Consider the following 16,787-nt stretch of genomic DNA (forward strand, 5'->3'; position numbering starts at 1 on the left):
TGTATCGATACTAATCTTGAATGTAAATGGGCTAAATGCCCCCAATTAAAAGGCACAGAGTGGAAAGCAAAACCCAATGGTATACTGTCTTAAAGAGACCCATCTCACATGCACTGGCACCTCTAGGCTTAAAGTAAAGAGATGGAGAAAAATTTACCAAGCAAAAAGAAAACATAAAAGGGCAGGGGCTGCTATTCTATTGCATACAAAACAGACTTCAAACTAACAAAGATCAAGAAACGATAAAGAAGGGCATTAAATAATGGTAAAGGACTCAATTCAACAAGAAGACCTATGTATCCTAAATACATATGTGCTCAACCCAGATTCATAAAACCAGTTCCTAGAGACCTACAAAGAGACTTAGATAACTACACAATAATAGTGGGAGCCTTGAATACCCCCACTGACACTATTGAACAGATCATCGAGGCAGAAAACTAACACAAATATTCAGGACCTGAACTCAATGCTTGACCAAATGGACCTAATATAAATCTACAGAACTTTCCATCCGAAAACAACAGAACATACATTCTTCACATCTGCACATGGTCCATACTCTAAAATCAACCACATATATTGGACATAAAACAATTCTCAGCAAACTCCCAAAAACCAAAATCATACCAACCAAGCTCACAGACAATGCAATAAATATAGAAATTAATGCTAAGAATATCAATCAAAAGCATACAATTACATGGAAATTAAACAACCTGCTCCTAAATGACTTCTGGATAAATAACGAAATTAAGGCAGAAATCAAGAAATTCTTTTAAAATAATGAGAAAAAAGATACAAGATATCAGAATTTCTGGGACACAGCCAAAGCACTGTTAAGAGGGAAGTTTACAGCACTAAACACCCACATCAAAAAGTTAGAAAGATCTCAAATTAACAACCTAATATCACAACTACAGGAACTAGAGAAACAAGAACAAACCAACCCCAAGACTAGCAGAAGACAAAAAATAACAAAAGTCAGATGAACTAAAGGAAATTAAGAGGCAAAAAAAATACAGAAATCAATAAATCCAGGAGCTTTTTCTTTGAAAGAATTAATAATACAAGGTAGACTGGTAGATAAACTAATTTTAAAAAACAGAGAAGATCCAAATAAACACAATGAGAAATGGCAAAGGGTGTATTACCACTGACCCACTAGAAATACAAAAAACCCTCAGAGATTATTATGAACACTTCTATACACACAAGTTAGAAAACCTAAAAGAAATGGATAAATTCCTGGAAACATACAACCTCCAAAAATTGAACCAGGAAGAGATTGAATCCCTGTACAGACTAATATTTAGTTCCAGAATCAAATGAGTAAGTCATGACAGTAACATTGTAAAAAGGCCAGGCATGGTGGCCTTTCTATACCAGAAAAATACAAAAATTAGCCAGCCATAGTGGCACATGCCTGTGGTTCCAGCTATTTGGAGGCTGAGGTGGGAGGATTGCTTGAGTCTGGGAGGTTGAGGCTGCAGTGAGCCATGATCACACTACTGCACTCCAGCCTGGGTGACAGAGCAAGACCCTGCCTCAAACAAAAAAATCAAATCAGTAATAAAAGCCTACCAAACAGAAAAACCCATGACCAGATGGATTCACAGCTGAATTCTATCAGATGTATAATGAAGAGCTGGTACCATTCTCACTGAAATTATTCTAAAAAATTAAGGAGGAGGAATGCCTCCCTAACCCATTCTATGAGGCCAACATTATCCTGATACCAAAACCTGGCAGAGATACAACAAAAAAAGAAAACTTCAGGCCAATATCCTTGATGAATATGGATGCAAAAATCCTCAAGAAAATACTAGCAAACCGAATCCAGCAGCACATCAAAAAGCTTTTCCACCATGATTGAGTAGGCTTCATCCCTAAGATGCAAGGTTGGTTCAATACATGCAAATCAATAAATGTGATCACCACATAAAGAGAACTAAAAACAACCACACAATCATCTCAATAGATGCAGAAAAGGCTTTCAATAAAATTCAACATCCCTTCATGTTAAAAACCCTCAACAAACTAGGCACTGAAGGAACACACCTCAAATAATAAGAGCCATTTATGAAAAACCCACAGCCAACATCCTACTGAATGGGCAAAAGCTGAAGGCATTCCCCTTGAAAACCAGAACAAGACAAGGATGCCCTCTCTCACTGCTCCTACTCAACACAGCACTGAAGTCCTAGCTAAAGAAATCAGGCAATAGAAAGAAATAAAAGACACTCAAAGGAAAAGAGAAAGTCAAACTCCCTGTTTGCAGACAATATGATTCTATACGTAGAAAACCCCATCGTCTCTGCCCAAAAGCTCCTTGATGTGACAAACAACGTCAGCAAAGTTTCAGGATACAACATCACTGTACTGGCTGTGCACAGTGGCTCATGGCAGTAATCCCAGCACTTTGGGAGGCTGAGGCAGGTAGATCACTTGAGGCCAGGAGTTCGGACCAGCCTGACCAATATAGCTAAACCCTGTCTCTACTAAAAATACAAAAACTAGCTGGGTTTGGTGGTCCATGCCTGTAATTCCAGTTATTTGGGTGGTTGAGGCATGAGAATTGCTTGAACCCGGGAAGCAGAGGTTGCGGTAAGTTCAAGTCACACCACTGCACTCCAGCCTGGGTGACAGAGTGAGACTCTCGTCTCAAAGAAAAGAAAAAAAAAAAAAAGCAATGTACAAAAATCAATAGTACTCCTATACACCAACAACATCCATACTGTGAGCCAAATTAAGAATTCAATTTCATTCACAATAGCCACAAAAAAAGAATAAAATAAACAGGAATACAGCTATAACCAGCTATAACCAAGGAGGTGAAACACCTCTACAACAATTTTTTTTTTTTTTTTTTTTTTTTTTTTTTGAGAAGGAGTCTCGCTCTGTCGCCCAGGCTGGAGTGCAGTGGTGCAATCTCGGCTCACTGCAAGCTCCGCCTCCCGGGTTCACACTATTCTCCCGCCTCAGCCTCCCGAGCAGCTGGGACTACAGGTGCCCGCCACTGCCCCCAGCTAATTTTTTGTATTTTTAGTAGAGACAGGGTTTCACCATGGTCTCGATCTCCTGACCTCGTGATCTGCCCACCTCGGCCTCCCAAAGTGCTAGGATTACAGGCGTGAGCCACCACGCCCGGCCAGACCTCTGCAACAAGATTTACAAAACAATGCAAAAAAGAAAACAGAGATGACACAAACAAATGGATAAACAATCTATGCTCATGGATAGGAAGAACCAATATTGTTAAAATGGCTATACTGCCCAAAGCAATTTACAGATTCAATGCTATTCCTATCAAACTACCAATGGCATTTTTCACCGAATTAGAAAAAAACTATTTTAAAATTCATATGGAACCACAAAAGGGTCCAAATAGCCAAGTAATCCTAAGTGAAAAGAACAATGCTGGAGACATCACATTACCCAACTTCAAACTACACTATAAGGCTATGGTAACCAAAACAACATGGTTCCGTTACAAAAACAGAAACGTGGCGGGGGGTGAGGAGGTTCGAAGATGGCCGAATAGGAACAGCTCCAGTCTATAGCTCCCAGGGTGAGTGACGCAGAAGATGGGTGATTTCTGCATTTCCAACTGAGGTACTGGGTTCATCTCACTAACTGAGGTACCAGGTTCATCTCACTGGGGCTTGTTGGACAGTGGGTGCAGCCCACCAAGCGAGAGCCGAAGCAGGGCAAGGCATCATCTCACCCAGGAAGCGCAAGGGGTCAGCGAATTTCCTTTCCTAGCCAAGGGAAGGGGTCACAGATGGCACCTGGAAAATCGGGTCACTCCCACCCTAATACTGTGCTTTTCCAACAGTCTTAGCAAACGGCACACCAGGAGATTATATCCCGTGCCTGGCTCGGAGGGTCCCACACCCATGGAGCCTCCCTCATTGCTAGCACAGCAGTCTGAGATCAAACTGCAAGGCGGCAGTGAGGCTGCGGGAGGGGCACCTGCCATTGCTGAGGCTTGAGTAGGTAAACAAAGTGGCCTGGAAGCTCGAACTGGGTGGAGCCCACCACAGCTCAAGGAGGCCTGCCTGCCTCTGTAGACTCCACCTCTAGGGACAGGGCATAGCCGAACAAAAGGCAGCAGAACCCTCTGCAGACTTAAATGTCCCTGTCTGACAGCTTTGAAGAGAGTAGTGGTTCTCCCAGCACGGAGTTTGAGATCTGAGAACAGACAGACTGCCTCGTCAAGTGGGTCCCTGAACTCCGAGTAGCCTAACTGGGAGGCATCTCCCAGTAGAGGCAGACTGACACCTCACACAGCTGGGTACCCCTCTGAGACGAAGCTTCCAGAGGAATGATCAGGCAGAAACATTTGCTGTTCAGCAATATTCGCTGTTCTGCAGCCTCTGCTGGTGATACCCAGGCAAACAGTGTCTGGAGTGGACCTCCAGCAAACTCCAACAGACCTGCAGCTGAGGGTCCTGACTGTTAGAAGGAAAACTAACAAACAGAAAGGACATCCACATCAAAACCCCATCTGTACGTCACCATCATCAAAGACCAAAGGTAGATAAACCCACAAAGATGGGGAAAAAACAGAGCAGAAAAGCTGAAAATTCTAAAAATCAGAGCACCTCTCCCCCACCAAAGGAACGCAGCTCCTCGCCAGCAACGGAACAAAGCTGGATGGACAATGACTTAGACGAGTTGAGAGAAGAAGGCTTCAGACAATCAAACTTCTCCAAGCTAAAGGAGGAAGTCTGAACCCATTGCAAAGAAGCTAAAAACCTTGAAAAAAGATCAGATGAATAGCTAACTAGAATAACCAGTGTAGAGAAGTCCTTAAATGATCTGCTGGAGCTTAAAACCACGGCACAAGAAATACGTGACACATGCATAAGATTCAGTAGCCGATTCCATCAAGTGGAAGAAAGGGTGTCAGTGATTGAAGATCAAATGAATGAAATGAAGCGAGAAGAGAAGTTTAGAGAAGAAAAGAGTAAAAAGAAATGAACAAAGCCTCCAAGAAATATGGGATTATGTGAAAAGACCAAACCTAGGTCTGATTGGTGTCCCTGAAAGTGATGGGGAGAAGAACCAAGTTGGAAAACACTCTTCAGGATATTATCCAGGAGAACTTCCCCAACCTAGCAAGGCAGGCCAACATTCAAATTCAGGAAATACAGAGAACGCCACAAAGATACTCCTCGAGAAGAGCAACTCCAAGACACATAATTGTCAGATTCACCAAAGTTGAAATGAAGGAAAAAATGTTAAGGGCAGCCAGAGAGAAAGGTCGGGTTACCCACAAAGGGAAGCCCATCAGAATAACAGCGGATCTCTCAGCAGAAATTCTACAAGACAGAAGAGAGTGGGGGCCAATATTCAACATTCTTAAAGAAAAGAATTTTCAACCCAGAATTTCATATCTAGCCAAACTAAGCTTCATAAGTGAAGGAGAAATAAAATCCTATACAGACAAGCAAATACTGAGTGATTTTGTCACCACCAGGCCTGCCTTACAAGAGCTCCTGAAGGAAGCACTAAACATGGAAAGAAACAACCAGTACCAGCCACTGCAAAAACATGCCAAATTGTAAAGACCATTGACACTAGAAAGAAACTGCATCAACTAATGAGCAAAATAACCAGGTAACATCATAATGACAGGCTCAAATTCACAATAACAATATTATCCTTAAATATAAATGGGCTAAATGCTCCAATTAAAAGACACAGACTGGCAAATTGGATAAAGACTCAAGACCCATCAGTGTGCTGTATTCAGGAAACGAATTTCACATGCAGAGACACACATAGGCTCAAAATAAAGGGATAGAGGAAGATCTACCAAGCAAATGGAAAACAAAACAAAAAAAAAGCAAGAGCTGCAATCCTAGTCTCTGATAAAATAGACTTTAAACCAACGAAGATCAAAAAAGACAAAGAAAGTCATTACATAATGGTCAAGGGATCAATTCAACAAGAAGAGTTAACTATCCCAAATATGCATGCATCCAATACAGGAGCACCCAGATTCATAAAGCAAGTCCTTAGAGACCTACAAAGAGACTTAGACTCCCACACAACAATAATGGGAGACTTTAACACCCCACTGTCAACATTAGACAGATTAACAAGACAGAAAGTTAACAAGCATATCCAGGAATTGAAGTCAGCTCTGCACCAAGCAGACCTAATAGACATCTACAGAACTCTCCACCCCAAATCAACAGAATATACATTCTTCTCAGCACCACATCGCACTTATTCCAAAATTGACCACATAGTTGGAAGTAAAGCACTCCTCAGCAAATGTAAAAGAACAGAAATTATAACAAACTGTCTCTCAGACCACAGTGCAATCAAACTAGAACTCAGGATTAAGAAACTCACTCAAAACCACTCAACTACATGGAAACTGAACAACCTGCTCCTGAATGACTACTGGGTACATAATGAAATGAAGGCAGAAATAAACAGGTTCTTTGAAACCAATGAGAACAAAGACACAACATACCAGAATGTCTGAGACACATTTAAAGCAGTGTGCAGAGGTAAATTTATAGCACTAAATGCCCACAAGAGAAAGCAGGAAAGATCTAAAATTGACACCCTAACATCACAATTAAAAGAACTAGAGAAGCAAGAGTAAACACATTCAAAAGCTAGCAGAAGGCAACAAATAACTAAGATCAGAGCAGAAGTAAAGGAGATAGAGACACAAAAATCCCTTCAAAAAATCAATGAATCCAGGAGCTGGTTTTTTGAAAAGATCAACAAAATTGATAGACCGATAGCAAGATTAATAAAGAAGAAAAGAGGGAAGAATCAAATAGATACAATAAAAAATGATAAAAGGGTTATCACCACTGATCCCACAGAAATACAAACTAACATCAGAGAATACTATAAACACCTCTACGCAAATAAACTAGAAAATCTAGAAGAAATGGATAAATTCCTGCACAAATACACCCTCCCAAGACTAAACCAGGAAGAAGTTGAATCCCTGAATAGACCAATAACAGGCTCTGAAGTTGAGGCAATAATTAATAGCCTACCAACCAAAAAAAGTCCAGGACCAGACGGATTAACCGCTGAATTCTACCAGAGGTACAAGGAGGAGCTGGTACCATTCCTTCTGAAACTATTCCAATCCACAGAAAAAGAGGGAATAATCCCTAACTCATTTTATGAGGCCAGCATCATCCTGATACGAAAGCCTGGCAGAGACACAACAAAAAAAGAGAATTTTAGATCAATATCCCTGATGAACATAGATGCAAAAATCCTCAATAAAATACTGGCAAACCGAATCCAGCAGCATATCAAAAAGCTTATCCACCATGATCAAGTGGGCTTCATCCCTGGGATGCAAGGCTGATTCAACATATGCAAATCAATAAACGTAATCAAGCATATAAACAGAACCAAAGACAAAAACCACATGATTATCTCAATAGATGCAGAAAAGGCCTTTGACAAAATTCAACAGCCCTTCATGCTAAAAACTCTCAATAAATTAGGTATTGATGGGACGTATCTAAAAATAATAAGAGCTATTTATGACAGACCCACAGCCAATATCATACTGAATGAGCAAAAACTGGAAGCATTCCCTTTGAAAACTGGCACAAGACAGGGATGCCCTCTCTCACCACTCCTATTCAACATAGCGTTGGAAGTTCTGGCCAGGGCAATCAGACAGGAGAAAGAAATAAAGGTTATTCAATTAAGAAAAGAGGAAGTCAAATTGTCCCTGTTTGCAGATGACATGATTGTATATTTAGAAAACCCCATCATCTCAGCCCAAAATCTCCTTAAGCTGATAAGCAACTTCAGTAAAGTCTCGGGATACAAAATCAATGTGCAAAAAACACAAGCATTCCTATACACCAATAATAGACAAACAGAGAGCCAAATCATGAGTGAATTCCCATTCACAATTGCTTCAAAGAGAATAAAATACCTAGGAATCCACTTAAAAGGAATGTGAAGGACCTCTTCAAGGAGAACTACAAACCACTGCTCAACACAATAAAAGAGGACACAACCAAATGGAAAACAATTCCATGCTCATGGATAGGAAGAATCAATATCGTGAAAATGGACATACTACCCAAGGTAATTTATAGATTTAATGCTATCCCCATCAAGCTACCAATGACTTTCTTCACAGAATTGGAAAAAACTACTTTAAAGTTCATATGGAACCAAAAAAGAGCCCGCATTGCCAAGACAATCCTAAGCAAAAAGAACAAAGCTGGAGGCATCACGCTACCTGACTTCAAACTATACTACAAGGCTACAGCAACCAAAACAGCATGGTACTGGTACCAAAATAGAGATATAGGCCAATGGAACAGAACAGAGCCCTCAGAAATAATACCACCCATCTACAACCATCTGATCTTTGACAAACCTGACAAAAACAAGGAATGGGGAAACGATTCCCTATTTAATAAATGGTGCTGGGAAAACTGGCTAGCCATATGTAGAAAGCTGAAGCTGGATCCCTTCCTTACACCTTATACAAAAATTAATTCAAGATGGATTAGACTTAAATGTTAGACCTAAAACCATAAAAACCCTAGAAGAAAACCTAGGCAATACCATTCAGGACATAGGCATGGGCAAGGACTTCATGTCTAAAACACTAAAAGCAATGACAACAAAAGCCAAAATTGACAAATGGGATCTAATTAAACTGAAGAGCTTCTGCATAGCAAAAAAAAACTACCATCAGAGTGAACAGGCAACCTACAGAATGGGAGAAAACTTTTGCAATCTACTCATCTAGCAAAGGGCTAATATCCAGAATCTACAAAGAACTTAAACAAATTTGCAAGAAAAAATCAAACAACCCCAACAAAAAGTGGGTGAAGGATATGAACAGACACTTCTCAAAAGAAGACATTTATGCAGCCAACAGACACATGAAACAACGGCTCATCATCACTGGCCATCAGAGAAATGCAAATCAAAACCACAATGAGATACCCTCTCACACCAGTTAGAATGGCGATCATTAAAAAGTCAGGAAACAACAGGTGCCGGAGAGGATGTGGATAAATAGGAACACTTTTACACTGTTGGTGGGACTGTAAACTAGTTCAACCATTGTGGAAGTCAGTGTGGTGATTCCTCAAGGATCTAGAACTAGAATTACCATTTGACTCAGCCATCCCATTACTGAGTATATACCCAAAGGATTAAAAATCATGCTATTATAAAGACACATGCACACATACATTTATTGTGGCACTATTCACAATAGCAAAGACTTGGAACCAACCCAAACGTCCATCAATGAGAAAATGTGGCACATATACACCATGGAATACTATGCAGCCATAAAAAAGGATGAGTTCATGTCCTTTGTAGGGACATGGATGAAGCTAGAAACCATCATTCTCAGCAAACTATTGCAAGGACAGAAAACCAAACACCGCATGTTCTTACTCATACGTGGGAATTGAACAATGAGAACACATGGACACAGGATGGGGAACACCACACACTGGGGCCTGTAGTGGGGTGGGGAGAGGGGTGAGGGATAGCATTAGGAGATATACCTAATGTAAATGACGAGTTAATGCATGCAGCACACCAACATGGCACATGTATACATATGTAACAAACCTACACGTTGTGCACATGTACCCTAGAACTTAAAAGTATTTAAAAAAACCCAGAAACATAGACCAATGGAACAGAATAAAGAGCCCAGAAATAATGCCACACATCTACACAATCAAGAAAAACAAGCAACAGGGAAAGAACTCTTCATTCAATAAATGATACTGGGATAACTGGCTAGCCACATGCGGAATATTGAAACTGGACCACTTCCTTACACCATATACAAAAATCAACTCAATATAGATTCAAGACTTAAATGTAAAACTTAAAACTGTAACAACCCTGGAAGATAACCTAGGAAATACCATTCTTGGCATAGAACTTGGCAAAAATTTCATTATGAAGATTCCAAAAGCAATTGCAACAAAAACAAAAATTAACAAATGGGTCCTAATTAAACAAAAGAGCTTCTACCAGCAAAAGAAACTATCAACTGAATAAATAGACAACCTATAGAATGGGATAAAACATTTGTGAACTATATATCCAACAGAAGTCTAATATCCACAATCTATAAGGATCTTAAACAAATTTACGAGAAAAAAACACCACCATTAGCCGGGCATGGTGGCTCACGCGTGTAATCCCAGCACTTTGGGAGGCCGAGGCGGGTGGATCACGAGGTCAGAAGATTGAGACCATCCTGGCTAACATGGTAAAACCCCATCTCTACTAAAAATACAAAAAATTAGCCAGGCATGGTGGCAGGCACCTGTGGTCCCAGCTACTCAGGAGGCTGAGGCAGGAGAATGGCGTGAACCCGGGAGGCAGAGCCTGCAGTGAACTGAGATCGCTCCACTGCACTCCAGTCAGAGCGACAGAACGAGACTCCATCTCAAAAAAACAAAACAAAACAAAACAAAACAGAACAAAACAAAAAAAAAAAACCATTAAAAGAGTAGTCAAAGCACACAAACACTTCTCAAAAGAATTTTGATCCAGATGTTATTTAGAAATGTTTTATTTAATTTCCAAACATTAGGGCATTTTCCAACTCTATTCCTTTTATTTATATATTGTTAATTGTATTGCTATCTGGAAATATGTCTTCTATGATTTCTGCTTTTTGAAACTTGTTAAGGTATGTTTTTCTGGCCCAGAATGTAGTCTAATTTTGTAAATCTTGCATACAAGCTTAAGTATATGTACTCTGATGTCATTGGATGTGGTATAATGTCAATTAGATCAGATTAATTAATGGTGTTTTTCATTCAATTATATTCTTATTGATGTATTTTACTTCCTTGATTTATCAATTTTTAAAAGAAAAATTGTTAAAGTTACCAACTATAATGGTAGTATTGTCTATTTGTTTGAATTTCTGTGAGTTTTGCCATTTATAATTTAATGTCTTGCTGTTAGGTGCATACATATTAAAGATTGTCATGATACCTTAAAAAAAATTTAAAAAAAATCCTTACCGTAATTCTCTTAAAAAAAAAAAAAAAAAAGAAGACATACAGGCAACCAATGAGCATATGAAAAAATGCTCAACATCACTAATCATTAGAGAAATGTAAATCTCACACCAGTTAGAATGGCTATTATTAAAAAGTCAGAAAATAACAGATACTGGCAAGGTTACAGAGAAAAGGAAATGCTTACACACTGCTGGTGGGAATGTAAATTAGCTCAGCCATTGTGGAAAGCAGTTTGGCGACTTCTCAAAGAACATAAAACAGAATTGCCATTCAACCCAACAATCCTATTATTGGGTGTATGTCCAAAGGAATATAAATCATTCTACCATAAAGACACATGCATGCATATGCACATCACAGCACTATTCACAATAGCAAAGATACGAAATGAACCTAAATGCCCATCAACAGTAGACTGGATTTTTTAAAATGTGGTATATATATACATTGAAATACTATGCAGCCATAAAAAAGAATGAGATCATGTCCTTTGCAGCAACGTGGATGGAGTCGGAGACCATTATCCTAAGCAAACTAACACAGGGACAGAAAACCAAATACTACACATTCTCACTTACAAGTGGAAGCTAAACTTCTGAGTACATATGGACACAAAGAAAGGAAGAACAGACACCAGGATCTACTTGAGGGTGGAGGGTGGGAGGATGGTGAGGATTGGAAAAGTATCTATTGAATGCTAGGCTTATAACCTGGGTGACAAAGTAAATCTGTACACCAAATTCCTATGACACGCAATTTACCTGCATATAACAAACCTTCACATATACTCCCTCAACCTAAAATAAAAGTTAAAAAGAGAGAGAGAGAAAAATAATTAGGGCAAAGATGACAGACTTTATTACATAAGGCTTTAAAATTTCTGTCATCAGCCGGGTGTGGTGGTTCATGCCTGTAATCCCAGCACTTTGGGAGGCCAAGGTGGGTGGATCACCTGAGGTCAGCAGTTTGAGACCAGCCTGGCCAATATGGTGAAACCCCATCTCTACTAAAAATACAAAAAATTAGCTGGGCGTAGTGGAGGGCACCTGTAATCCCAGCTACCTGGAGGCTGAGGCTGGAGAATTGCTTGAACCCAGGAGGCGGAGGTTGCAATGAGCCGAGATTGCACCATTGCACTTCCAGCCTGGGCAACAAGAGTGAAACTCCATGTCAAAAAAACAAAAACGAAAAAAAAAAAAAATCCTGTCACCAGAAGACTCCACAAGCAAAATTGAAAGCAAACATCAAGTGTGGGGGAAAAAATATCCAAATATATTCCAAAAGGCTAATATTGCCAATATAAAGAGCTATTACAAACCAGTAAGAAAATTATAGGAATTACAATGTAAAAACAGACAAGATAGGAGCAGGTGATTTGTAAACGAAGAAATAATGGGCAAAAATATCCTTATTCTAACTGAATGCAATGTATCGAGTAGGATTGTAGTGTATACATATATATATACACATATATATATATACATATATGTATGTATATATATATATACATATATATATATACATATATGTATGTATATATATATATATATATTTTTTTTGAGATGGAGTTTTGCTATTGTCGCCCAGGCTGGAGTGCAATGGTGTGATCTCGGCTCACTGCAACCTCTGCCTCCTGGGTTCAAGCAATTCTCCTGTCTCAGCCGCCCAAATAGCTGGGATTACAGGCATGCACCACCACACATGGCAGATTATAGAATATAATGTGTACTGAATTCATACAAACCTGTAATATTGCTCTTTCAGGTAACAGTGAAATGTCACATCTTAGAGTCTCATCTGCAAGAGAGACTTCAGAAGAACTTTGTTCAGGAAAATTGGATTCTTCTGCAGCAGCTCTTTTGAGTATTAATCTATTTTTCCATTTTTTCAATTGAAGTTCATGTTTTAATATCTGCAATGAAAATAATTTTAAAATTCCATGGAATTGCTGTAATGGTCAAGAGAGATGACAGACACAAAGCACAGTGCTTGACACAAGAATAGGACCAATTAAACATTATTTATGATCGTCATCATTACTACATAAACTATAATTTTTCATAAGCATGTTTAATGTTCTCTGAACCACCAAAGTATTACAGATCATTTCCATTAGTTGTCATAAAACACTGGCACAGGCAGCCATCTTGAAAAGCTGAACTAGTCTCCTCTTTCACAGATGAGGAAGTGAGGACCACAAAGTCAAGGCTCTGGCAATGATAAAACTGGTAATTGGTGCACGGAGTGAAGGTGATTAACATACAGATAACAAAAAAGGGAAGTCAGAAGTAATGTATTTGGGAAATTACCAAATTTATTGTCACAGGAAGTCCCCATTTTAACTTTTGATACACTTCTGAAAACTGTGTAATAAATAAAGGTAGTAAGTATTTCAGTCATAAACATATACACAATATTGGCGTAATATATATTGATGTAATATATATATGTGTATGTATATGTGTGTATGTATGTGTGTGTATACACACACACATTAGAGCCTGAGGAAGAACACACGTGGAGCACTTGACACATAGGTGTTCCCTGCCTCTGCTCCCAGCATACACTTGCCATCCTCACTCCATTTAAGGGAATGTAGAATGATTGTTAGGTCAATAAATCATATATCTAGAAAAAAAGTTCTCTAAACACACCATTAACTATATAATATATATAATATACATATATCTTAATATTATTATAGTATATATAACATACATTATATATATTAATATATATCAACTACTGTGTGTAAAACATTATGCTCAGCATATGGAGAATACTAAGAGAACAATACTGCCTGCTCTCAGGGATTTTTTGTTTGTTTTTTGAGAAGGAGTTTCGCTTTTGTCGCCCAGGCTGGAGTGCAGTGGTGTGATCTTGGTTCACTGCATCCTCCACCTCAAGGGTTCAAGAGATTCTCCTGACTCAGCCTCCCAAGTAGCTGGGATTACAGGGGCCCGCCACCATGCCTGGCTAATTTTTATATTCAGGGATGTTTAGCTGAAGGGGGTGTACAGGGGGGACTGGTCATGTACAGCTACCTATTTCACTATTAGACAATCAGTGATCAGGCATAGAGGGCAGTTATCAAAACACCAGCTTAATATACAGACTGGTGGAAAGCAGTGAATGAGCAGACTAACATAGTGTTAGGTACCCAAAGTAGAGCTGTTCCACTGGTAACATTGAAAAGGTAGTTTGCAAAAGGCAAAGCCTAGAGGACAGCCTACAAGACCACCAGCTCAAAACCTATAGATTATAAACTTCTAGAGAGCATCTCAAGTAACCTCTGAGATGCTTAAAGCTCAGCACAGGCTCTAGCACTGTTTTAAGCATATGTAAGTAATAAATCCCCTCATATTCTTTTGCTGTGTGTGTGCTATTGTCAGTCTCAACATCTGAACCAAATTCAGGTGAGTAGAGGCATTGATCCATGGGGCAACCACAAAAGAACGGGATTTAACTTCACCCCACATTCTCTTTCCTATCTACCCTTACTTTGTATTTCAAAGAATATTAATAAAATATCTCCTACTAATGTACTACAGAAAAAAAAATCCAGCATGTTTCTACATCTGATCATAGTGTTACTTTGAGCATACTAAACCAATATTAAGTAATGATATACTAACAGCTGAAGTAAATTTTAAATTATTAAGTTAAAGAACAAGAATCCCGGCCAGATGCGGTGGCTCATGCCTGTAATCCCAGCACTTTAGGAGGCCGAAGTGGGCAGATCACCTGAGGTCAGGAGTTCAAGACCAGCCTAGCCAACATGGTGAAACCCCGTCTCTACGAAAAATACAAAAAAATTAGCTGGGTGTGGTGGCAGGCACCTGTAATTCCAGCTACTCGGGAGGCTGAGGCAGGAGAATTGCTTGAACCTGGGAGGCAGAGGTTGCAGTGAGCCAAGATTGCACCATTGCACTCCAGCCTGGACAACAAGAGCTAAACTCTGTCCCAAAAAAATAAAAATAAAAAAATAACAAGAATCTCATCAAAAGTAGATAATATTCAGGATTTTAGTATTTTCCACACACAGCATTATTATTTGAGGCAACATGAATATAACTGAAAAATTCGGATTCTTAAAAAATTGTTTCAATATACAATACCAGCTCATCTTCTTTCTTTTTACTCTTATGTCTTGCTGTTTTCCGCCATTTTGTTAGGATAATGGTTAGCTTGTGACAATAGATGATCTGTTGTATCCGCAATAGCATATCTGAAGGAAATTTACTAGATTACTGTATATATTAATAGTTATAGCTATTTCCAAAAAACACAAAGTGATTTAATAGTCTATCATGTTTATTAGACAATGTCGCATCAGATCGTTTTTGTTTGGTTTTATTTACACTTGAAATTAATTACTTTTGATAGCATTAGTACTCTCGAGACTTTATTAACCTGGAAACATCACCTTTGCCCTTAGAAATTAAGATTTAATAGCTGCAATAGAAATGTCAAGACATGTATCATTTCTTTTTTTAAACAAGGTTGTTCTTTGTAAAACCAGAACTTCTAAACTTTTTCATAAGAAATACAGTCATAAGGTAGCATTTAGATCCAATGCCTTTGAATTTAATTTTATGTCTTATGATTAACCACTTCCTAACCCTTCGTTACACTAATGTTAAAATCTTCGGAGGGTCCACTCTAACTGAGGTACCAACCAAAGCCAGTCAAAAAGAAATGATTCTCTGGTTTGCAACAGTCATAAACAAGTTATTATCAGGAGAGTTGCAAAAAAATCTAACTGGAAGGCAAGAGCTCTTGGAGGTTATACTGAGTGGGCATGGATCACATGAACGTACCTGCCACCCACTCGGTATAACCCCCAAGATCTTAAGAGAAGATAATTTTTATTTTTAAGTTTCTTCATATATACTTTAAACGTAATATTTGTAAAAAGCATAAACCTCTTTACAAAAATAGTCAATTTTGGTACCTGTCCATACTATTTGGAACCCATCCAGCTCTCTATTTTGTAAAAAAGCTCATAGTAGATTCTATTTATATTCATGTATACATACACACAAATGCACACAAGATTTGATTTTAAATGTTTGCTATTAAAATAAAATCCTTTGAGACAAATCTCATTATTTTTAAATTAGCAGCTCTACCTTCATTTCATGACAACTGTCTAGACATAAAAACAATAGGTTCTCTAAGTATACAAAGTATGCTTAACTGTTAGTTTTTTTGTTATTTCAATAAATGGATACAAAAAGTAATTGCTACTATGTAAGAATTTACTTTTAAGTTTTTCTTTCTGGTCTTCCATATAAGAGTGCCAGTGATGAAATACAGATTTTTGAAGTCTGAAATTGTAACATGTCATTGCTCTGTTCATTTTTTCAGCCAGGACGACATTTTCATTTGTACGAGCTATGTCTCTCCAAGTGCTGCAGGCAGAAGATATTTTTTAAAAAATAATATTTTGACATTAGGGCAATATATCAGTAAATAAATTAAGAGGAAAAAAGAATGATATCTCTTTTATGACCTCAAAAGCCACAGCATAGAAACAAACTTCTACAACTTGGGTATGACCTGAAGAATTCCTAAGAGTTATAGAGAAAAATGGAGATTATATGAGTCATATTTCTTTTTGGATAAAATAAAGAAATCATGGGATAAAATCATGTTGTCATAATTCCAATTTACCAAAAGAACCACCTAATGACATCTTTTTAAAAAGGAATCTAAATTCCACAACATATTTGGCTCCAAGGGTTT

At 38.4% G+C, this 16,787-nt stretch overlaps 1 protein-coding gene across 13 annotated transcripts in view; it reads right to left on the reverse strand.

The window, feature by feature from the left end:
* The window catches only part of FBXL13 (F-box and leucine rich repeat protein 13), a 304,728-nt gene that overhangs the window by 229,847 nt on the left and 58,094 nt on the right, over nt 1-16,787 (reverse strand). For 8 of the 13 annotated variants that reach the window (XR_009209020.1, XR_009209019.1, XR_009209014.1 and 5 more), the window contains 3 exons: nt 16,305-16,453; nt 15,158-15,267; nt 12,784-12,951 (listed from right to left, as the gene is read on the reverse strand). The exons of 1 other annotated variant lie outside the window; for it this stretch is intronic. Coding sequence is in view for 3 of the 12 variants with exons in the window: in XM_058425448.1 (XP_058281431.1) it covers nt 12,784-12,951; nt 15,158-15,267; nt 16,305-16,453 (427 nt within the window). In the remaining 9 variants the exon portion in view is untranslated. Of the gene's footprint in view, nt 1-12,783; nt 12,952-15,157; nt 15,268-16,304; nt 16,454-16,787 lie in introns of those variants that run through there. 4 more of the 13 variants (XR_009209023.1, XR_009209022.1, XR_009209025.1 and 1 more) reach the window with 3 other exon arrangements.

Source organism: Hylobates moloch, unplaced genomic scaffold (assembly GCF_009828535.3).
Source record: "Hylobates moloch isolate HMO894 unplaced genomic scaffold, HMol_V3 SCAFFOLD_1, whole genome shotgun sequence".
NCBI lineage: Eukaryota > Metazoa > Chordata > Mammalia > Primates > Hylobatidae > Hylobates > Hylobates moloch.